The sequence below is a fragment of the Callospermophilus lateralis genome, chromosome 6, assembly GCF_048772815.1.
Source record: "Callospermophilus lateralis isolate mCalLat2 chromosome 6, mCalLat2.hap1, whole genome shotgun sequence".
NCBI classification, from domain to species: domain Eukaryota; kingdom Metazoa; phylum Chordata; class Mammalia; order Rodentia; family Sciuridae; genus Callospermophilus; species Callospermophilus lateralis.
Window position 1 is genome coordinate 21,425,054 of NC_135310.1, and position 24,871 is coordinate 21,449,924.

At 38.7% G+C, this 24,871-nt stretch overlaps 1 protein-coding gene across 1 annotated transcript in view; it reads right to left on the minus strand.

Annotated features, from left to right (window-relative positions):
- Adgb (androglobin) overlaps positions 1–24,293 on the minus strand; it is a 163,063-nt gene extending 138,770 nt beyond the window's left edge. The window contains exons 1-2 of the mRNA XM_076859659.1: positions 24,190–24,293; positions 850–1,012 (exon numbers count right to left, since the gene is read on the minus strand). Of these exons, the coding sequence (XP_076715774.1) occupies positions 850–1,012; positions 24,190–24,263 (237 nt within the window). The 5' untranslated portion in view covers positions 24,264–24,293. The remainder of the gene's footprint in view (positions 1–849; positions 1,013–24,189) is intronic.
- Positions 24,294–24,871: the final 578 nt, after the last annotated feature.

A 24,871-nucleotide genomic window follows, 5' to 3' on the forward strand; every position in this document is an offset into this window, starting at 1 on the left:
GAAATTTTTTTGTTTTACAGATATTTTTTAATGAATTGCCTCACCTAATAACCAAGTCATATTTTAGATATAACCCAGACCTACAGAAATCTTTAGTAATTGAATATAAATTTTTTAGACCTTTTTTTTTTTTAGTTGTAGATGGACACAATATTTTTATTTTATTTATTTATGTGGTGCTGAGGATTGAACCCAGTGCCTCATGCATGTGAGACAAGCGCTCTACCACTGAGGAACAACCTCAGCCTGAACATAAATTTTTAAATAGACAAAATAACCTAAATTCATATGGTTGGAAAATGGAGAAACTCCACATAGCCCCAACCTCAGGAATACATCATGCTTATAAGACTAAAAGTAAACAACGAACAGTTCAGATCCAGGTATTAGGAGGGGATTCTGAGTTCTTATTCGGTTCTTATCTCACCATAACATCTCTTTAAAACCATCTTTCCTAAAATCTTCAGAGAACAGCAATTGTGCGGCAGATTCTCATTATTTATACCACCCTCTCTAGATGCCTGGTTTCTGGTTCCATTGCCTAGACTGCTCTCTCTCTCTCTCTCTCTCTCTCTCTCTCTCTCTCTCTCTTCATTTCCCTTTATTTTATTAGGACTCCAATCATATCTCATTCCTCCCATTTACCCTAAAGTGATTTACCTAAGCTCAAGACTAAGGCTTGGAAGAACAAAGAGATAAGGGAGACCAGGTTGACAAAGACAAAATTTCTCTTTGGAATGGAGACTGTGGAGAAGAAGAATGAATACACTTTCCTGTTAACAGATCTTATTCCATTCTAAAACTAAAAACCCAAAGGGGATCTGTCTAATCACTGGTAAGCCTACTTACGAACACAGGGCTTTTCCCTGTCTTGTCCTTTTCTTTTCCACTTTTGCCTGCATCCCACTTTTCTGCATTGATGTCAGCTTCACTCCATTCTGGCCAGATTGGGAATTTCCCCTTCTTTTGTTCACCAGAACTGGGTACTACATTGCTGCCAAAAGAGTACAGCCTAAAGAGAAAGGGGCGGGGATTAGTTTAATTAAAATATCCAAGATAAAAATATTGAACTAATTGCATGACATACCTTTATTATCTTGTCAGCAGAATATATAAAAGACATTTGTCAATCAGACAGCTTCTATATGTTTAGATTCTACAACTGAAATGACCCCAGACAGATTATTTTAGAAGCATATTTTGATCATAAATCAATCCCTGCTTGTTAATGCAAGATACTCAAAATAAGATATGAATAGAACTTTGTATTTATATTATCCTGAACACATAAAGATATTAAATATAATTCACACTTCCAAAAATCCTTTACTCATAATAGTAACAATTCTGAAATATCAGTTCAAACATAATAATTTTGATTTATCCCATTATAAAAGTACTACATGATTATTATTTTAAAAGAAATAAACGAAATACAAATCAGGTAAATAAAAACATATCCCCCCTCCCCCCAACACCACCATTAATGGCTACTATCTATCCTTTCAGACCAACATGGAAGATACACATATTTATTCAAAATTAAAATCATTCTGAATTTTCTTTTATAATATATGTTATCAGTATATTATTATATGTTTAACCATGTCTATACATGGATATCAAAGTAGTAATTTAATGACTGCATATTCTAGTGTATATTCTATAATATGCCATATTTTGTTTAACTGAGCCTCCATATTTGGAAATTTGGGGGCTTTGATTTTAAAAAACATTCATTTTTATAAACAAGGTTATTTAACAAGGTGATTATCTTTAATTATTTATCATTGATTATCCTTTATTGATCATTCATTATTGTTAATTTAAAATCAAAAGTAAGAATCTTACTTAATTTCTCAAGTTTTTAAACTGCTTATGAGGCTAGAATGCTGCTTCAGATCTTGGAATAAGCATTTGGAAAAAAATAACAAAGACATTGCCCTTAAAATGTTCAAATTCTAGGGGCTGCTTGTGGCTCTTGCCTAGCATGCACAAGGTACCAAGTTCAATTCTCAGCACCACATATAAAGAAATGAATAAAATAATGATCCATTAACATAAAAAGTTCACGTTCTAGTGAGTTGTAGATACAAAATAAATAGCATAAATCGAGGTAAATATTTACCATTGTTTTAACAGTAAAAAATGCTCAGGGGAAATATAAAACAGGAGAAAGAAAACTAAAAACTATGGTAAGTGCTCTTTGAAACAGTAAAGGAAAGGATCTATAATAAGGTAAGAATTAAGTAAATAGTTAAAGTAAGTCATGGATCAAGTCAAGTGGCTATCCATAGGAAGAATGTTCTAGGTGCAGGAAATAGCAAGTATAAATATCACAGAGGAATCCTCCAGAAGCAAAGAGTATGCTGGCTTTCATTAAGAATAATTTGGAGACCAGTATGGCTGGAAGGTGACTGGAAGGGGAAGTGAAGGGACCTGACTCCAGAGAACAACAGGAAACATGAAGATGGTACATGTTATTTGAAACAGGGAAGAGCAAGACAGGTGGCCAAAGCGGGGTAGAGTAAGAGGAAAACATGGTAGGATTAAATTTTGAGCATTATTCTTGAGACAAGGGAGACTTCTCAGAAGGTTTTAAGACAACATGTGAGAGTTCATGGTGGCCTAGAGCAGGTGATGACTGCAGAGAAGGCAAGGAGTAGGGATGTAAAGACCTTGGGACGGTCAAGACCCAGGACAGGAGGTGGAAATGTCTGGGGCTTAGAGTTACTGGAAAGGTTAATGTTAAGGCTACTTATCAGTTAATAGAAAAATAGTTCAATATGTTAACAGTTTCCATAGCTGTGTATCTGCCTTGACACTCTGCATTTAAATATCAGAAACATAAGGAGGAAACAACTAAGAAAACTGAGGGGAAAAGCAGTATAATGATCCCTGCCCCAAAATATATACTCTTCCTAGTCCCTGGACACCAAAGATCCTTGACCTCCCATGGCAAAAGGGAGTTTGTAGGAGTGACTAAGTTAAGTATCTTGAGATGAGGTTATTCTGGAATATCTGGATGGGCCCAATGTCACCCCTAAGGTCCTAAAATGTGGAATAAAGAGACAGAAGAAGTCAGTGGGGAAAGTGACTCCCGAAGAATGGTCCAAAGCAAACTTCCTGGCTGTGGAGGTGAAAAAAGGTGGCCACAGTTCAAGGCATGCCAGAGTGTTCTAGAAGCTGGAAAAGATAAGAAAGGAACTCTCTTCTTGAGCGTCCAGGAAGGAAGGCAGCCCTTCTGACACCTTGAGCCTAGCTCACTTTGGATTTCTAACCTTTGGAATTTGGAGACAATAAATATGTGTGATTTTAAGCCACTGAGCTTGTTGTATTTTATTAGAGCAGCAACAGGAAACTGACCTCATGAGAAAGGTAAAGCATAGCCAAAGGTGGTGCCCTGAAAACCAAGTGAGGCAGGTCTTTTTTTTTTTTTTTTTTAATGAGGGAATAAGCAACAGATCCAAATGCTGCTAATTGTTCAAGAAATGGGAAATAAAAACAAATAGATGTTTACCAACAAGACACTTGAATCCTCTCTCCCAGAAGGCGAGGGCTGGTGGGAGGACTTTCCTGGATGTTACAGCAATGCTCTCCTCTCGTCTATTCCTAGTGCTTCATTTTTATGGCACCTGACAGCTCTCTCCTGAATGCTTTATTCATGAGCTTATTGTGTGCTCCTCGGGCAGGATTTGGGCATTCCACAGTGGTAGGAAACTTTGGAGTTTTTGTCAATTTCCTGTATCTTTAGCAAGTAGAACAGTGTCTGAACAAAACAGGAAATCTGTCTCTATTTATATGAAGTAGAAGAAGGAATGTCTTTTGTCTCTTTACTTTTACAGTTCCTAATTAGAGTAGCTTCAAATTGGGTTATGTAGGTAGAGATGCCCAGATGCTCACCCTCCTATTTCTGTTTCTTTGGCAGTTTGGCTGATAATGTGTGCAATGATGCGTTGGCAAATACGATGTGGGGAGATGTGCTGTATCCCTCCTTCAGGCTTCTCAGACATTCTGTCGCTCTCTCCCTGCTTAATGCTGGCTGTATGCTATGAAGATACCTTGGAAAATGGTTACACCACAGATAGAGGGAGCCAGGAACCCTGTTCAGCAAATCCTGTTCAGCAAATGCAAACTACCACTATACATCCTCCTTCAGGCTCTGTTATGACTGATAAATATCCTTCTTGCATTATGTTGCTGAGGTGTGGCAGGTGTTCGATATTATAGCTAGTATTAATAGCATTGACTAATGCAGAGCATAGCTCTTGGGATTTCAATATCATCTTAAATCATATAATATATATATACATACACACACATATACATATACATACATATATATGTATATGATAGTTATATAACAGATTATTTTTCTATCATCTTAATTTTTTTTTTAAAGATCAGTTTTTAAAACTCTTTTTTTAACATTTGTTTTTTAGGTGTAGATGGACACAATACAATACCTTTATTTTTATGTGGTGCTGAGGCTCGAACCCGGGTCCCGCCCATGCTAGGCAAACGTTCTACCGCTGAGCCACAATCCCAGCCCCTATCATCTTCAGTTTTCTAACTCTTGATTTTCTTGTTTGTTGTGACTTCAGCTTCTTTTGTGTATTTTTTATACGTTTGTCCTTCTTAGAATTTTCCTCTCCTCCTCTACCCTTCTGCTGAGGTCATCTGTGTTGAGAGTATGTTCCTTCAATATAATATTGAGTTTTCTTCTTTTGGAAATTCCAGTGACTAAGGCCACCAGGACTACAGAAATACTAACAAAGCGGCTATCAACCCAGCAAGTCCCAGTCGAAGTGTTCATTTCTCGCGCATGACTTTCTCTTTCTTTGGAGTTTACTGTCCTCTAAAGGGATTTAAACTCTGAAAGCCATGCCTTCCTCTGAGGTTGGAGCACTTCCTTTCCTCATTTGGGCTCAGGACTGTGTCCTACATGTGTAAAAATGAAATATTATAAAGGAATGGCTCAGGAGAGATTCCTTGATCTTCAACTCCCTCCTCATTTCTGGATCCTAAAGATTCTTATTAAAATAAAAGCACCTCTAGGTATCATTATTTTCTAAAGAAAAAACTCAAGCTACTATCTTACTGGAAAAGAAAGTCTGAGAATATATACATTGTTACGGAGAAGTCCTAAGAATATGTGAGGTAAAGATGAATAGAATAACTGACAAGGAAAACTCTAAGTTCTTCATAGTATTAACAGAAATCTCAAGACATTATAAAATCTTCATTTTATTGAAGATTGGGATACACCTACAGATGAAAAAAAATTGGTGATTTTGTATCCCTAAAAAAATAAAAATGATAAAATAACTTCTTTCAGGAAGCTCAAAATCTTAAAACCTATTGTTTGAAAGGACCATCTAATTTTTAAAGAAGTAATGGCTCCACCAAAATTGTATTTTGCTTCTCTTTTCATTCTGTTAAGTGTCAGTAAATGTTCTGGCTCCCTTTATCACTAACTGGCATGCTTTCCTCGGAACACATCAAAGGTGTTTCCACAGAATAATACTTAAAAGATCTGATTAGAGGTGTCAAATCAGTCCAATAGATCACCTGTAGTGTTATGCACACAACACAAATTCTGTGTGAATACAGTCCAATGTCAAATGAACTGTAGGCTTCAAATGACCATGTCACTTTTGAAACTTGGCACAGGCACAGTATGTATGCCTTTGAAGTCTGCTGGCAGAGTGACCCTAGTGCTCTGGCATACTTGGGAGCCTCTAAGTATTCAGAGCACGTTATTCCTGGTCTCATCAATTCTGAGAATGAGCTAATTTTTAATCACAAAGCAATCAAAGAATATTTAGGAACTCATAATATTGGAAAATAAATTGCCAAGCTTTAGAAAATTTAAACATGCAGCCCTGAAAATCAGCTATCCACAGCTACTTTATTCATTTAGCAGTATAGTCAATTAGTAGTAAATGATTCAATTCATTAAAATTACAAGTTGGGGGCTGGGGTTGTGGCTCAGAGGTAGAGCGCTGGCCTACCATGCGGGAGGCACTGGTTTCGATCCTCAACACCACATAAAAATAAAATGAAGATATTGTGTCCAACTATAACTAAAGAATAAATTTTAAAAAATTACAAGTTGGATAAAAGATTTCAAAGATAAATACAATAATATGGTGAAAATATTACTTTAAAAAACATCTTATTAAAATCAGAAAGGAATGTTTATAATATAAAATCTGTATATTCCAAATGGCCAATGTGGGATATTCTAAAATAAGCCCATGTTTGGAGGGAGGAAAAAATTTGGATAGCTAGGCAAAATGCTGGATCCCAGAGGATAAACTCTAAGTGTGAGTGAGTCTGTTTCCAGAGGAAAGAGGCTAAGCACAAATGAAGCAAATGATTATGACTGAGAATCATTGGAAAATATGGGTGGACTAATTACAGAAAGAACTTGTTTAATTTGGGGGTGAAATATCATAATCCACAGGTAAATACTAGGAAATGTATTTGGACAGTAGCAAACCAAGCTTGAAAGTCTACAAATCTATCCTGGAAAAGAAGCTATAGTTACCCTATAAATGTTGGAAGATTAAAAGCAGGTAGCTAGAGGGTTCATAAGCACCTAGTCTTGAACCAAGACAGGCACAGCTGCCCCTGTAGATTATGGTATAACAAGCAAGGTGCCATTTCCTGTAATTCTATGAGGAAATAGAGAAAAATGAAGGGGGGCAGCCTTCTGCACAATGTGTGTTGTCACCAGCTTCCAAGGTGACAGAAAATGGTCCAAATTTCCAATGTTGAGACTTAGGAGGACGGGCTAATATAAAACTTAGGAAAAAAATGCTCATGGCAAATGTATCCATTAATCAGAAGAGACTGCTTTTGTATTGGAGCAAACTGCTACAGGTCATCAGAAGTTAAATATAGCAGGCACACTGTGGTTCGGTTCTAGAACTCCTAGGGACGGGTCAGAGTTCAGAGGAAAGAAGCATTCTTCAGAGAGTTTGTCAACTGATAAGAAATTATTTCAATATTTTAAGAGCCACACTGTCCTTCTTATGAGAGTACACCAACTGCATTTCAGCAATTAGTAGAGTTGATCATCCTGAAAGATTATCAATGGCAGAGAATTATGTGCATGAGTTTAAATTATCTACAACAGATGAACTAAAAAACTAAAATTATGAAGCAAAATTAAGAGAAAATTATATATCAACTTTGGAGAGAGATATTGAAGAATACCTAAATTAATGAATATCTATATATACATATATAAATATATAGAAGCAATATTGGTAAGACATTAGTGCACCCCAAATTGACAGAGTTTCAAGATAATCTAAATCAAAATCCTAGCAGGTTTTTACTTAAAGAGTTTGACAAGTTGATTCTAAATATCATATGGAAGCACAAATAATCCTGAATAGGCAAAACAACTTTGAAAAAAAAAAAAAGAAACATATTGAAGGACTAAACAATATTTGTTTGTAGTCTCATTAGTAAAGCTACATTAATTGCATTAATTGAGATGGTAAGATGGTGGCATTAAGACAAACAGATCACAGGAATAGATATGAGAGTTGAAAAATAGGCCCACATGCACATAGAGACAACTGATTTTTACTCCAGTCACAACCTATGTGTGTAAGGGGGTAGGGTAAGAAGGAAAGAAGAGGAGCCTGGAATTTTAAAGCATGAATTAAGGAAATTCAAAACATAACTTCACAAGAGCAATATTATCTGTTCATAGACTCATAATACGTAGTTAAATTTAAGTCTACACTCTGTCATATACTTGATTGTCAAGTCATACTACACAGGATGTATTTTGTCTCCATATTCTCTCCTTCAAATACACTATTTTTGGAAAAAAATAATTTGGAATTGGAAAAACATCAAAGTTGTCTTTATGTATAATAATTAAGTTTATTAAAATATATTTTATATTTTATAATCCTATTATTAACAAAATACTAAAAAATAACATTTTTGAAACCTAAAAGCACTCATTAACCACATATTTTTCAAAGGCAACAAAATGACAAGATTATAAAACACAATAAAAGTTCCTTGAAAAATTGTCTTTAAGGAAAACATTGGCTGGTACAAATGTATACAGCCATTGGAGACTTTTAAGCATTAATAATAATAATAAAAGCCCAACTGAATCTGCTTTATGGAGACACAGACACATTCATATATCTGCTTTAATTAGATTATTTTATGGAAGCTGCTTGTTGTAAGGGTATTAAAATTCCAATAAAATGAAGGTCTGGAATTTTGCCATTGTTTTCTTAGAGCAAGCTGTTCAGTGTAAGAACATGATTTTATTCCTAGTGGGAGGCAGTAGACTTAGGCAATGTGCAGTCAGATGCCTTCCTAAGTAAGTTGTGTCAAAATAGCCTGAAGGAATCTGAATATGAATAGAATTACACAATTGACTTAATTTGAGCTCAGGGCATTCTCAGCTAAGGGCATTCTTCAGAAAATCAAATATGTAAGGAAACAAACTGCAAATGGAAAGTGTTTTTAAAATCAAAAATATTTAAAATCTTCTTTCCCTTCTTTTTCACCAAAATTCTTTAAGTAGATATTCAATTTGAAAATTCAACATTTTTCCCCAATACATTGCGCTTGAGTGAATACAGAGATTTAAAAGATTTTTGTTTCAATCCTCAAATAATTTAAAATTTGGGCTAATAAATACAGGAAATAGGCAAAAATGCAAGGGCAAAAGTTAAAGAGTGTTATAACAAAGTTAAAAACGAAGTGCTTTCTTAGCACTCCCTCCCACAGGGAAAGTCAATGTTGTCTGCAGGAAAAGAAGACCTTTGGAATAGGATGGGATTGGGGTGGTGTGAAGGCCACTGCAGAGGCAGAGAGGAGATGGGAAGGGGGGTGGAGGAGGAAAGGTGGAAGAATGGTAGTATATTAGTAATGGGCTGATGCAGGGGTAGGAGGGAGCTGAAACTGAAGCTCTCTCTCACTCTCTCTCCCCACCCTCCGCCTGTTCCTCTACTTCTCCTTTTTTTCCTTCCTTCAATCTATTTTTTTTAAGCAGAAACATCCTACCAGCCTTTTGGTATAGTGAGAAGATTACTAATAGCATTTACAAATAAAGTAAATTGGATAAGAACAAACCTGACTAAAGGCCAAGGGATTTGAATGTTTTCTTTGTGGTTCTACCTGGAGTTAGAAAAGTCCTCAACTTCAGGAAGTCAGGGAAGAAAATAAATGGGAGCCAAGGATAAAAATTAGAATAACAAGGAAAAGAGCTGGATGTAACAGGAAAGGAGAGGAAGGGGTTAGAGGTGACTGACCTCTGAGTTAGGGTGACTGGAAGTTGGTGATAACATTCTCTAATAGGAATAACACAGGAGTGTGGCCTTTTGCGAGAGAAGAGGAGGCCTCTGGTTTTGTCAGGTTTGATTTGGAGCAGGAGGACACACCTGAGTGGGTTTACACAGGAGCTTATTTTCATGACAAGGATCACAGATGTTAATTTAGCTGAATTAAATCAGGAAAAGTTGTTTTTGATGATCAAAAGGAAGTAAAAAGAGATTTTAAGTCAGACCATCGGAGAATGACTTACTTTGGGGTGTGGAAGGAAGAAAACAAGATGGGGCTAAGGGGACAGAGAGGAGCAGAAAAGAGCCAGAAAGGGGAGATTGAGCTGCAGTTCTGTGTGTTCCCTTGTGGGTGCCTGAGCAGCCTGGCATAGGCTACTGTGCTGCTCTGGCCCCAAGTCAAGTATGCAGGCCGCTAGGATCTTCAGCTTCTGCCATTTCCCAGGATATGACACCTTCAGCAGCAAAGCTGAGATTTATGAAGAGCAAACATTATCATGGTATGCAAATACACCACACAGCCTTCCTAATGACTCCAGTCAGAATCCAGGAAGGGAACAAACAGGTCTGTAGGACCCAAAGGCTCCTACATGCACAGGCTCAAGCCAACCTATTTTTACACAGGCCCAACTATTTTTCTCATAACATCATTTCTTGTGGTGTAAATTAGTCTTAAATTCTTCCTAGATCTCGGCCCAAGGTACAGCAAGCATGTAACTTTGTCTCATTTATTCATCTGCCTTTTCCATCACAGTACTATGAGGAAGTGTCCTGCTGCCAATTTGTGCAGTACACAGACTTAACCCTTGACCTTAACCTTATCCAGTTAAACTCTCACTGCATTTCTGGCTCATGCCTGGGACAAAATCAAGCAAAATAGCCACAGTCCTTCCTTCTTTCTCTCCCTTTCCTTGTACATCCACAAGGGTTTGATGAATGTATTTTATTAATGACTAAACTAATATGTGCTCTATCCTTGGAGTCAATAGATGGTGCCCCTGAATACCCACTCTACTAAAAGGAGTCCTCTTGGAGTGGTGTTACTCAAATACAAATGCTGCAGAATGACTGAAGGTGAAGAGCCTGGTGGCAGCTTTGGGTTAACCCTGGCTCCTGAACCCTCTCCATGAGGCTGTGGATGGAAGCCAGGACTGTGGACTGGAGACTGGGGGTTGAGGTTTGGGGGCAGAAAGGGCCCACTGGTAGTCTTTTGAGGACTTAACTGAAGTGATATATAAAATTCTGATATTAATCAGAAGAATGGAAGAAAAATAAAATATTTGAAATACTATTCATTTTGACACCAGTAACCAAAACAAAACAAATTGTAAATATTTATTTACTTTAAAAATATAACATGTATTAATTTAGTTCATTCAATAATATAAATTAATGTGGCTACAGCTATATAAAATGGAATTCATTAGCTTGCATCTACCCTGGGAAGGAAGGTTCACAATAAAATTCAAGGAAGGACCCATTGGGTGAAAATGAGAGACTGGCAATATTTCATCCTGTCGGGAGCCATTCTCACATGTGACTGGGTGACTCCCGGTTTGGGTCTGAGGCTTCTGGCTGTGTCGGAATTTTCCCGGCCCTCTCCTGTTGAGAGAACCCATCCATGTGGGGGTGTGACTGACCACTGACCCCGGGGGCCCAATCACTGACCCTGACCTTGGAGTGCGGCCCCCCTTCAACCTTCATTGGATGAAATTTTCCCCTGAATTTCTTGTTCCCCAATAAAAGGCTACTCCCTGGAGTGCTCTTTCTCTCTCTCTCCTGCTAGCCCTGAGTAATCCTTGCTGCCCTGCCGGGGCGGTTAGAGGTGGGAACCAGAGAGGGGAGCCGTCTCGGACCTGGTCATGGAAAAAGGTAACTGAGTCTGTGTGTTTATTTCGATCTCTGCTAGCTAACTTTTATGCCAAGAACCTCATTAATGAAACCATTGCACTGGCCGCATGGTGGATCATCCAATCTTTCAAGTTATACAAATTTGTCAAACATATTTTTAATCTGTCTTGGAAATAATTTTTAGTCATTTTATCTCACATTCAGTGGCAAAATAAGTTTATTATATATTATTTAAATTATTTACTTGATTTAAATAATCTGTGGCCTAGAAATGTCGAAGTAACATGAAAGTCAATTGTTTTTAAATATTCCCTTTTAATAGAGCATCAGCCTGTTCATCCAGAAGCATTAGCAATGATGTTATGAGTGTCAAAGCATAAATTTGATTGTTTTTAGTTAACAATGAGTAACTCATTCTATGAGTTTATAAATTTAAGTCTTTTCAAACTAACCTTTCTACCTGTCCAATAATTCCCCAGAGCAAACTTAATCTGCTTCTGCCTCAAAGCTAAGAAAACTGAAATATGGGCAACTATGTTGAGAGCCACAGCCGAAGGGGCCCCAGCAAACTTTCAGACTGCCAGCTGATGAGCTGAAGGGGCCCCAGCAAACTTTCAGACTGCCAGCTGATGATTGGCTCACAGTGGCCCCAGCAACATCTAGCTGATTGGCTCCTCTGCAGTGAAGCTCATTGGGCTGTTTCCCTGCCCTTTCAGGCCACGGAGCTGCTCATTGGGGGACTTTTTGGCTCCACCCATGCGACCCAGCCAATCGGACTCAAGAGGAAGAGGATTATGGGAGGTGAGGAGGCTGGTGGTTGGGGAGTGTGGCTTGTGGGAAGCCAGTGGTGGCAGTTGGGCTCTGAGGGTTTTTTCCTGAGGAGCTGTTTTGTTTGGCTTGTGTGGTTCTAAAAATAAAGTTAGTTTCTTTTGACAAGTAGCTCCTGAATTGTGCCCAGCCAGACTGTGGCATTTGGTGGCCCGTACAGGGAACGAACCCGTGACCTTGGCATTATTTGAGGTAGGAGGGCAGCGAATTTATCATACTTTAAATTTCAAAACAGTGAAGCAGCTAAAAGAGGCTGTAACAACCTATGGTCCTCAAGCACCCTTCACTATAAGCTTGGTCGAATCCATTACCAACTTGAACATGATGCCAGCAGATTGGGCTAATATGTGTAAAGCTGTGCTAAATGGAGGACAATACCTGTTATGGAAGGTTGCCAATGAGGAATTTTGCAAGGAGACGGCTAGGCGAAATGCAGTAGCTGGTTATCCTCAGAGAAATCTAGATATGTTGTTAGGAAAGGGACCTTATGAGGATCAGCAGCAACAAATTGCTTATGATCCTGGTATATATTCACAAATTGCTGTAGATGCAGTTAAGGCATGGAAGACTTTACAAGGACATGGAGGTTTACAAGGTCAATTATCTAAGATAATACAAGGAGCTAATGAATCTTATGCTGAATTTGTAGATAGGCTTATTCAAATAGCTACCAGAATTTTTGGGAATATAGAACAAGCAATGCCATTAATAAAACAACTGGCTTATGACCAAGCAAATCGTTGGTGCAGAGATATCATTAGACCATGGAAACATGAATATTTAAACACATATATTAAATTATGTAGAGACATTAATGAACAAGAGCAAGTCATGGCAACTGCAGTAAAACAGGCTTTAGATGCCAGAGACATTAATGAACTAGGGCAAATTGTGGCAGCTGCAGTAAAACAGGCTTTAGATGCCAAGCCAAGAACATGCTACAATTGTGAACAAACAGGACATTTTAAAAGGAATTGCCCCATAGGAGGAGGGTTTAACAAAACCGGGTATTTGCCCACGATGCTGCAGAGGGAGACATTGGGCTAATGAATGCCGTTCTCAAATCACCATAGAGGGTACTCCATTATCAAAAAACGAACAAGGACCAAGTGTTTATCCACGATATCATGGAGAAAGGCATCAGGCTCCATTGCCAAAAAATGGACAAGGGGGCCCAATGCTCCGGGGCCCAAAACCACAAATATACGGAGCACTGGAGGAACCCAGCAACCCCATCAGGGTAGTGCCCAGGACACTTTGTCCATCAGATCCCTCATCAGACAAACCAGAGGGAGCGCACGGTTGGAAATTCGTGCCTCCGCCAGAGCAGTACTAACTCCAGAGATGGGAGTTCAAATCATTCCCACAGGGGTAAAAAGACCTCTTCTCAAAGGAACAGTAGGCTTATTATTGGGATGCAACTCTTCTACTCTAAAAGGACTTATGATAAGTCCTGGGGTAATTGATCCCGATTATGAAGGTGAAATAAAAATTATAGCTAGTTCTCCAAACGGTATATCTGTAATTTCACCAGGAGATAGAATAGCACAGTTACTAATAATACCAAGCCTACATGATAAATTTTCCAGTCATGCTGTAGAAAGAGGTTCCAAGGGATTAGGCTCCACAGGTGTAGATTGGGCTATGCTGTCTTTAAATTTAGATTCTCGCCCCATGCTAAAACTAAATATTCAAGAACATGAATTCAATGGGCTACTGGATACAGGTGCAGACCTTAGCATCATCTCTCGTCAAGAATGGCCAAAACATTGGCCATTACAACAAGCCACTCAAATGCTTCGAGGCCTAGGAGTGGTGACTAAATCCCATAGAAGTGCAATGGTATTAGATTGGAAGGATCCTGAAGGATGTGAAGTAACTATACAGCCATATGTATTGGATCATCTTCCTATAAATTTATGGGGACGAGATGTCCTAGATCAATTAGGTTTGACATTAACAAATAATATCAACCAAAATGCACCCACTATTATGACTAGACAAGGTTTTAGGAAAGGAAAAAGATTAGAAAAACAAAAACAAGGTATAGCAGCACCAATACAAATAGATCAAGGAACAGACAAACATGGGTTGGATTTTCAGAAAGGGCCACTGAGACAATAAAAATTACTTGGAAATCAGAAAGACCAGTATGGGTTCCTCAGTGGCCCCTGACTAAAGAAAAGATACAAGCAGCCCATAATCTGGTCAAACAACAATTAGCGGAAGGACATATACAACCTTCTGTATCTCCCCATAATACTCCCATTTTTGTCATCAAAAAGAAATCTGGTAAATGGAGATTACTGCAAGATTTAAGAGCCATTAATAATGAGATGGTTATTATGGGACCTGCTCAATCGGGGATTCCTCAATTGTCTGCTTTGCCAAAAACTTGGTATGTTTTAGTTATAGATATTAAAGATTGTTTTTTTCAATTCCAATTCATCCTGAGGATAGTCCACGTTTTGCATTTACTATCCCTGCACTGAATCATGAAGGTCCTCATCAGAGATATGAATGGAAAGTACTCCCTCAAGGGATGGCTAACAGCCCAACTATGTGTCAAATTTATGTTAACAAAGCAATCCAGCCACTTAGAAATCAAAATCCTGAACTACAAATATTTCACTATATGGACGATGTACTATTAGCACACAAAGCTAAAAACACATTGCTAGAATATTATGCCACACTTACAAACTTATTAAAAAATTATAATCTAGAGATAGCAATAGATAAAGTACAATTAAATTTTCCAATTAATTATTTAGGAGTTCTATTATCCTCAGCCATGGTCCGTCCACCAAAAATTCAAATACGAGTAGATCAACTCAAATCACTTAATGACTTTCAAAAGTTATTAGGAGACATAAATTGGATAACGTCTTATCTAGGTATACCAACAGGAGAGTTGGGACCTTTATTTGATATCCTAAAAGGTCCATCAGATCCAAATTCACCCCAAATGTTAACGCCTGAAGCAAGAAAGGCATTAAAAATCATTGAAACATATATGGAAAATATGCATTTGGATAGAATTGATATAAGTTTGCCTTTATTATTTATTGTACTACCAACAAAAAATATTCCTACAGGAGTATTTTGGCAAGAAGGTCCATTATTATGGATATATTTATCTTATTCTCCTAACACTATTCTTACTAGGTATCCTGAGGCTGTAGGACAATTAATACTCAAAGGAATAAAAGCAGCAAAGGGAGTGTTTGGAATTTCTCCCAATAAAATTATTACTCCATATACTATGAATCAAATTGATGAGTTAGCTAATGAGTTAAATACTTGGGCAATAATCATGTGCAAATCTTATGTTTCATTTGATAACCACTTACCATCTAATCCTTTATTGTCTTTTTGGTCATCGCATCCTGTAATTTTTCCAAAAATGACAAGAAAAATACCTATCGGGAATGCTCCAAATATATTCAATGATGGATCAAATAATGGTACAGCAGCAATAGTTACACCTGATCAAACTTTTACATTTTTAGTACCCAAACAATCAGCTCAAAAGGTAGAGCTTAATGCAGTATTACAAGCTTTTGTGATGTTTAAAGATTCTGTATTTAATTTATTTTCCGATAGTCAGTATATAGTTAATGCTATAGTATCCCTTGAAGATGCTGGTAGGATTTCCCCTTCCTCTACTGTTTTCTCTTTGCTTTCCACTATACAAAGTCTAATCTGGGACAGAAAAGATCCATTCTTTATAGGACATATCAGGGCACATACAGGATTGCCTGGAGCCCTTAGTTTGGGCAATGATTTAGCAGATAAAACTACACATGACATACATATTTTCTCTACACTAGAAGAAGCTACAAATTTTCATAAAAAGTTCCATGTCAATGCTAATACTTTACAAAAGCGTTTTAAAATAACTAAGAAACAAGCTAGACAAATAATAAAACAATGTCAAAATTGTGTGACTTTTTTACCACAAGTTAATCTTGGAGTCAATCCTAGAGGACTGATACCTAACCATATTTGGCAGATGGACATCACACACTTGCCAGAATTTGGAAAATTAAAATATTTGCATGTTACAGTTGATACTTCTTCTGGATTTTTGATGGGCTCCCTTCATGCTGGAGAAAAAACTAAAGATGTTATAGCTCATTGCTTACAAAATTTTGCCACTGTGGGCGTTCCAAAACAGTTAAAAACAGATAATGCCTCTGGTTATACTTCAACCTCTTTTAAACAATTTTGCTCATCATTTGGCATTACTCATATAACAGGAATCCCATACAATCCACAGGGACAAGGCATAGTTGAAAGAGCTCATCAAACTATTAAAATGTACTTATTAAAGCAAAAAGAAGGAATTGGGAAGGGGTATATATTCCCCAAAGATTAACTTAAAATAACCCTTTTTACTCTAAACTTTTTAAATTTGGATTCATCAGGGCTTAGTGCTGCGGAAAGGCATATGTGTCCAAAAAATGTACATAAGCCCAAGGTACTTTGGAAGGATATTCTAACAGGACAATGGAAAGGTCCTGACCCAGTAATTGTCTGGAGTCGGGGGTCTGTTTGTGTGTTTCCACAGGGAGAACAGCAGCTGATTTGGATTCCAGACAGATTAACTAAAGCGATTTCTACAGGCCAAAAAGAAGATGTGATATCCAGAACTCCAGTTTGGTTATTCTTACATCTGCGACAGAACCAGAATGCTTTTTTCAATATCTATTTTATTATTGCCCTTTCCCATATTTTGTTTTTTTGAGCTCATACAGACCTAGGTTAATGTTTTGCTGATCAGTTCTATTTTTTGACTACAGAGTTTTTAAACATTGCAATGGAGATTTCACCTGTAAAAAGTTATAAGGCCTTTACTATTATGTTATGTGTCGTATGAATTATGTGTGCACACTTGTGTTTTGTGTTTGAATGTACGTATGTCCATATGTCATATATGATGAGCGCTCATGAAAAAATGGATCCAAATAATTTTTTTTTTATTCACGTGATTAAATGGTTTAAATTGGGTAAACAGCTGTTGAGGATTGTTTTAAAATGTGAACATAAAAGGAGGTTAACAGATCTGTTTGTTTACTTTCACCTTTCCTTTTCATTATATTTAATAATTCTCTTAAAGACAATGTAAATTATTAATAAAATTGTTTTCTTTTAATGCCTTCTGGAATGTTACATAATTTTTTCTTTAGCCATTATTGCCAGAATTCCTATCTTCATCCCAGTGCATGAAGACAAAGATATAACCAATCTACAGCTTCTGCAATAGCCATCACTGAACTGCTTACAGAACTTGCCTGGAATAGGTATCACTTATATGCATTGTGAACTCACTTGTATGCATTGTGAACTATCTGTTGGTGCAGCGACTTCTGGTAGTGTTGGGGTATTTATGCTGATGGTGTCATCGGTGGTACAATTTTTCCAAAAGGAGCCGTCAGCTGGCTTGGTGTATCTTCCTCCCTTCTGCTTGTCATGATCGTTCAGCTAAAATTTGGGGGCCAACAGAGGTGAGGCAAAGAACCTCACCCCCCTGCTGGTATGAAGACCTCTACACAGGTGTGGCTGTATACTGGACTGGTAGTCAGTGACGGGTAAGATCCAATTACTATGGTACCAACCTAAGACAGGAGGCTGACGCCTTGAGGTCAGCTCATCCGATAACGGGTAAGGACCATATGTACTATTGGACAACCTAAGGCAGGCACGGTCCCTAAGCCACATGCTTGTTGTTTAAACAGAGAGGGGGAGATGTTGAGAGCCACAGCCAAAGGGGCCCCAGCAAACTTTCAGACTGCCAGCTGATGAGCTGAAGGGGCCCCAGCAAACTTTCAGACTGCCAGCTGATGATTGGCTCACAGTGGCCCCAGCAACATCTAGCTGATTGGCTCCTCTGCGGTGAAGCTCATTGGGCTGTTTCCCTGCCCTTTCAGGCCATGGAGCTGCTCATTGGGGGACTTTTTGGCTCTACCCATGCGACCCAGCCAATCGGCCTCAAGAGCAAGAGGATTGTGGGAGGTGTGGAGGCTGGTGGTTGGGGAGTGTGGCTTGTGGGAAGCCAGTGGTGGCAGTTGGGCTCTGAGGGTTTTTTCCTGAGGAGCTGTTTTGTTTGGCTTGTGTGGTTCTAAAAATAAAGTTAGTTTCTTATGACAAGTGGCTCCTGAATTGTGCCCAGCCAGACTGCGGCACAACTAAATTTTTTTTTTTTTTTAAAAAGGCTTTATTGCCAGATAAATGGTTCACAGTTAATGTCAACTTTGAATGAATTACTACATAAATGTTCAGGTGAAGATTATTTCAATGGGAGATCTAAAGGCAGGCACCGTTAAGATGAGGGCTTTTTGGCTGAAGGTTTTATTAAGAATTTGCTATTGACATGTATCTAAAGCCCTGATCTGCACCAAATGTTTCCTGGGAATGGGATGCCTATGACAGGACCTCTTCCCTCTGGCTTTTCATGGTCTAACCCTCCAATTCAGAGGGATTTATGGCTTGGCTACTATGCCTGGATTCCAGTTCAACTCAGTCAAATCACACATGCACTTATTAAACACACACTGTGTCAGCCCCCAGGAGAACACAAATGACTTAGGTGAGGTGTTCAGAAATCTGTCCTTGAATCTCATGGACACACATTGTTTTCCTTTTCTTTTCAGACATGATGACATCACCGCCACATTATACTGCCACTGCAGGCTGGAACCTTGGCTTCTGCAGTCTTCAACCACAATTAGCTCCCATGCCAGCAAACCCAACCCTCTTTCACTGTGTTTCTCAATGTATCAGGAGTGCCCAGAATTGGACATGCCCCATTCTCTCAGACCACTGCCTTTTGTTGCTACGATGATTTTATTAATCCAGCACCAGATCCATGTTTGTGGAATTATACCTCATAAATCATTAGTTGGTTATTTAAAGTCATTTGCCTCCCCACTACATAGAGTTCAAGTTCTTTAATCTGTCCCTCTCCTACACTCACTTTAGATCTTTGATGTATCAGCACTGAGTAAGTTCATAACCCTCCACCCAGCCAAGGAGCACCATCTCACTGCCCAGTAGCTGTTAAAGCTTTGGAGGAGCAGCTCCAGAGGAAAGCAGCTTCCTCTCCTCTGGCTCACACAACCTCACCCGGAAAGTCTCAAGATTTCTTTTACCTAACCCCAAGCCGACACCTATGATTTCTAATATGCCCCTCCCCTTCACCATACCAAAAATCATGATGTCACCATATATTTCCTACTTACTTCTGCATGAATCTTATCCCAGTCTAGTTTACAGATCCTTTGATAAAACCTACCATGTTTCACAATCCCTTACTCTTCAGGACTTACTGGTAACTTGAGAAGGAGATATGCTCTTTAAATGGTTGGGAAATGTACATAGAGTTCCCTCTGGAGAAGTTTCTATAAATGAAATTAACCTCTTAAATTTGTTAATTGACTTGAGTTGTTAAGATCCACAAAGGTCAACTGGGGAAATCACAAAGCTCAGTATGCACCTGGTTTCCTTCCTCCAGGGTCCCTTCTCCTACCTCTGCCTTTCCATGTGGATCTAAGGAGTGACCCTGGAGCTATACAGGGCACCTCCTTACTCTGACTTGCTTTCTTTGGAAGGTTCTTTTTCTGATCTCTGCAGGCAGAGGATCATCTCACTTACCAACCACGCTGCTTATTTTGCTGAACCTGCTCTCTTGAATCTCACGTTAAGAACTCACTGAATATTCAGTAAGATATTTATTTCATGTTGATTTAATATTATTATCATAATTCAGCTTTTGCAATAGTCCTGTCTTCAAATTTCATAGAAACAGATGTTAGTCTTTTCCAAAAATTCTACAATATTTAGATGTGCCTTATGTTTACAAAGAGATTCACTTGAAGCCTAAAAAAATGCATTTCAATTCTGTTTTGGAAAGGGGTTTGAAGATATTTCATCATCATTACTAATCTAAAAGTCTACATGGCTCTCGTTAGTAGAACAGATTATTTGTTTTTCCATCTTTGTTTGAATGTACTATTAGAAGTAGAACAAAATTTGGGATCAATAAATGCCATATTGTATTCCAATTTCAAACTGCCCATTAATGTGCCAGATATTGTAGTGTAGGAAGGTCTGTATTAATACTTCTAATACCATTTTCCCCACATTTTATTGGACGTCTACTAACTTTTAATACTTAAATCATATGCCTTATTTTGCCTCTGATGTAATATCTGTGATATACAAAGGCTTCTGTTCAGTATTTCGAGAAGATAAAATTTTTGTCTTGATATCACTACAAATTCTTCTAGAGGCATCTAACTGGTTAAAGAATCTTTACCGTGCCTACTAGTTATCAAATCAATTAAACGTCAAATCAATGCATTTGGCTGGGCACAGTGGTGGCACCCCTATAATCCCAGGGGCTCAGGAGGCTGAAACGTGAGGTTATGAATTTAAAGACATTCTTAGCAATGGGGAGGCACTAAGCAACCCAGAGAGACCCTGTCTCCAAATAAAATACAAAATAGGGCTGGGGATGTGGCTCAGTGGCTGAGTGACCCTGAATTTAATCACTGGTACCCCCAAAAACAAAACAAATCAATTAATTTAATGTGTTTATAATTGTGAATTATTGTTAGATATCATTGCAGACTGAGTGTCTAGGATCCCGCAAATGCATATGTTGAAACCTGAAGTCACAAAGGAGTAGTATTAGGACATGGGGCGTTTGGGAGGTAATTAGGTCATGTGAGGCTCTCAAGATGGGGTTAATGTCCTTATAAAAAGAGGTAAGAATGAGCTCTCCCTCCTTCTCTACCCTGTGAAGGTGCAAAACAAAGACAGCAACATGTGAACCCACAAGAAGGTCCTCACTAGAACCTGACCATGCCATGCCCTGATCTTGGATTTCCAGCCTTTACAACTGGCCTTCCAGTGTTGGTTGTATAAGCTGCCCAGTCTACAGTATTCTGTTAAAACAGGTCAAACTAAGAAGAGTAGAGAGAACAAGAGAAACACCCTGTGAAAGGGTGGTACAAATTATGTTAAAATCTGTTATGTGAAAAAGTTACAACTTGGAAAAACCAATTAAATCAAGACGTTAAACCTTTTACTGTAACAAAATGCCTTTATTATGGACTCAGAAGAGTTTTTAAAAAATCTATAGACTCATAGGAGTTTAGAATAGTAGGAAAAATAAAACAGAAAAAAGAACAAGAAGTGTGTGGTGAAAGCCATTTTAATTAGATACTGCTCTTTAAAGACAGAAAACAAAAGTCAGAATATAAAATGATGTGCCCAAGACCACAAAAATCACTAGTGCCAGGGTCATTCCTGGAAGAGAGATTTCATACTGGAGGTTACAGAGGACTAGAGATAAAAAGTAATAACAATGACTGAATCTAATGTAAAAACTGGCGACTCAGTAACTGGCATGATTTTCATTGCTGATTCATGGTCATATTTACTTATGAATTAAAGTCATAGGTCATTCTGCTGTATTCCTAGTGACTTCTTGGTTTTTGAACTGTGCCAATAGCTGAGCAATAGGAAAGGAAAGGAGAATTGGAATTCCAAAAGAATGAAAACCAAGGTAGGTAGCTAACCTATCATCTCATTTAATAAACAGAAGAGCTTATTATGTGCTAGTCACCTTAGTGGGTAAAAGTCAGACATGGCCCTTGACCAAGGCTGACACATGGTTTTAGGGCAAATAAGAGAAGCAACAGATGGCAGTTCGGGAGAATAGAGTGTTATGGGATGCCTTTTTCCAAGGCTCTGAAAACCTTTTTTCTTATTTCTGCATCCAGGATGAGTGGGTTGCTTTTATTGGATGTGTAACTACAAGGTGTGGTTAAGGCAACATAAAAATTTCCTCTAAATTTCCCCAGTGTATCTCAAATGACAGTCATAGTGGAGCTTTGCTAGACTTTGACCCCTGTACCTTATGGCAGGTAGCACTTTGTTTGTCTTCTGTCTATGATTTTGCCTGGTATCTCTGATTACTTCTTCAATAAACCTCAGAAGATAGACCTGATTTACAATGAACTCTACATCCTATCATTTAAGGCTACTGCAAAATCTGATTTGGTATTTAATGCTTAGTAGTTTGTAGCAAAGCCTAGCTTTTTAAATTTTTAATAACAGTCCTTTTTCTTCTATTTTCATAAATGAAAGCATATTGATAAAGTTCAATTCAGATATTTCCTGGAAGAGAGAAACATGTGAGAAACACATTATCATGACAAAAAGAAAACAGAATTCCTGGCAAGGGACAAGTCAGTGACCTACCAGCAAGGACCCTGTCTCTACTGTGCGCTCCACCCTCACAGGGCAGGGCCAGGTCATGTATTCTGTAGCATCTGGTTTTATCAGTTTCTTCATGGGAGTTAACAATTTCCTCTCTTTCAGAATATAAACCCAAAATTAATATGAACTGGAAGTCAAAGATTTTTCCCTAGCTCCTAACGAGTTGTGAGCCTTCAGTGTGCATTAATCATCATTGCATAATTATCATTGAGTAAGCTATTTTTTTTTCCTTTGGTGTATTCAAAGTTCTTTTGCAATACTGTTACAATCTCTTAGTCAAACACTATCATGCATGCATTTATTCACTCGTTTAATAAATATTTGTATGACCCAAGAGCTATTCTAGGCATTAAGAACTGACAGTGTATAAAAAGAAAGAAAAAAGTCTTCATGAGAACTACATTCTGTTAGGAAGACAAATTTAAAGACATAATTTTAAAAAGATGAAATATGTTCAAGAAGGAAAAACAAACAAACAAACAAAAAAGCCCAATGGAGAAAAATAAAGCACTGAAGGAAGATAAGGAGTGTTTTGGTTTTGATTTTGGTTTGGGCAGGAAAGTGAGGTTTGTAATTTTAAATCAGGTGTTCCAAGAGGATGACAGGAGAAGATGACAGGTAGGCAAACACATGAAGGGGGTGAAGGAGAAATCATATGAAGATCTGGAGGAAAGAGCTTTCCATCAGCAGAAACTGCAAGTGCAAAGTCCCTGGGGTGAGAACAAGCTGGAGGTGTTTCCAAAAATATAGAAGATGCTACTTAATCTGAAGTTAAGTGAACAAAGTTTAGATTAGAGAAGAAATAGAGACCTAATCCTCTAGGACTCTGTAGGCCTTGAACCTATAAGAATGGAAGCCATTAAACAACATTGAAATGGTCCAATTTGTCCTGGTACACAGAAATAAAACAATCATGTTGAAATCACTTACATATACAACACAGTATTTGAAATTTAAGGTAATAACATGAATGTATCATCTTCCAGATAGTTGGAAATCTGCCTGGGACTAGAGAATTACAGATGTTGGAACAAGTCCAGAAAAAGAGTTCTCAAAGTGAAAGAGTTTAAACTAGGGATCGGTGAACAAAAGTCCAATATGGGATTCTTTAGGCAAGGAAGGAGATGCCCAAACATCAAGGGTGTAAGAAAACAATTTAGCATCCACCCACTTTAGGCATTGCATGAAGAACATGATGATCCCAATCAAGTAGGGTCAGGTCTTTGGCATTCTCTCAAAGCTGGAATGTACTAGAACTTATATACATTTAAGCCATAGGATATTGTTTAATATTAATTACTAGTTATTAATTCCTAACTATTAAATAGTTATGCTATTGATGACCAGATATCCCAAGGGAAAAAGATCGACAACACCTTATACCACCACGCAGAAAGGAGCATCATAAAGATCCCACGAGCTGTGGTCTCCTCAGAGTGAACGTTAGTAACTCGAACTATGCACCTAAACTATTTTAATTTTCTGAAGCCACTTTATATCTGATTCCATCTGATACAAAGTAGGGGATCACCATTAAGATGAAAACTTTCTCTCTCTCATTATTGGGTCCAGGTAGACATTGCCTTTACTGGAAGTCTTCGGCCCCTTCTGTAAGGAAGCTACAACTTTTGAACTGCTTGAGTGGGGGCTCCGTGCAGAGGAAGGAGGTGGGGGATCTCAGGGTGGGAGTCAGACACAGTGAACTTCCAAAGCAAGAAAACCAGGGCCTCTGGGGTAGGCGGTGGCCCAGGTTTCCAGGGCAGATAGAGAAGCTGCAAGGGGCCCAGCTAACCTCCTGCCCTGGGTTCGCTCAGGGAGGCAGTCCCAGAGCCAGTGGCTACTGGGGGAGGTGGCGGGGTAGGGGGGCGGATGGGCAGGCAGAGTCCCTTACTCTTTAGACTTTTCCGATCCGTGCGCGGAGTTGATCCGATTCACCTCTTTCTTTTTGCCTGGTTTGGAGGTCATGGCCGGGCTCAGAGCGCAGAGCCGCTGAGCACCCAGGGCACCGCGTCCGCGGTTGCCAGGAGACAGCGCTGCGTCCTGAGCGCGGGGCGGGTCCTGCCTGGAGCGCGCAAGCCGGCTGCAAGCCTGTCACCAGTCCCAGAGTTCAGGTCCCCACAACCAGGTGGAAGCCGAGAGCTGGTGTATGGGGAGTAACTGAGGTGCCAGGCGAGGAATTAGTTGGATTGATGGCAGCTTTGATTAACTAACTGGAGTTCTGTTGGGCGGACTCTGCCTGGCTTTGTTCTTCTGAACTTAAGACACATGTGGCCTCTCCCAGGTTCAGCCCTTTGAATATTAGTATTCAGTGGATATTATTTGAGTCCCGCCCCGCCCCCCCCCCAGGTCTTCTCTTGGCTAACATAAGAAGTTCCTTGAATAATTCTCAAGGAGACATTAAGGACACACCGAGTTTGCCCATGACTTAAAACTACTGAGATTCAAAATATGAATCTGGTGGGCGTAGGGGGTATGTTCCCTACAGGAATGACAAGTCAGGTCACCCTTAGTCACTTAAGGTTAGATGATGTAAGATATGTAAAATAATCATGCAGGTGTCTTAGCTATTCATA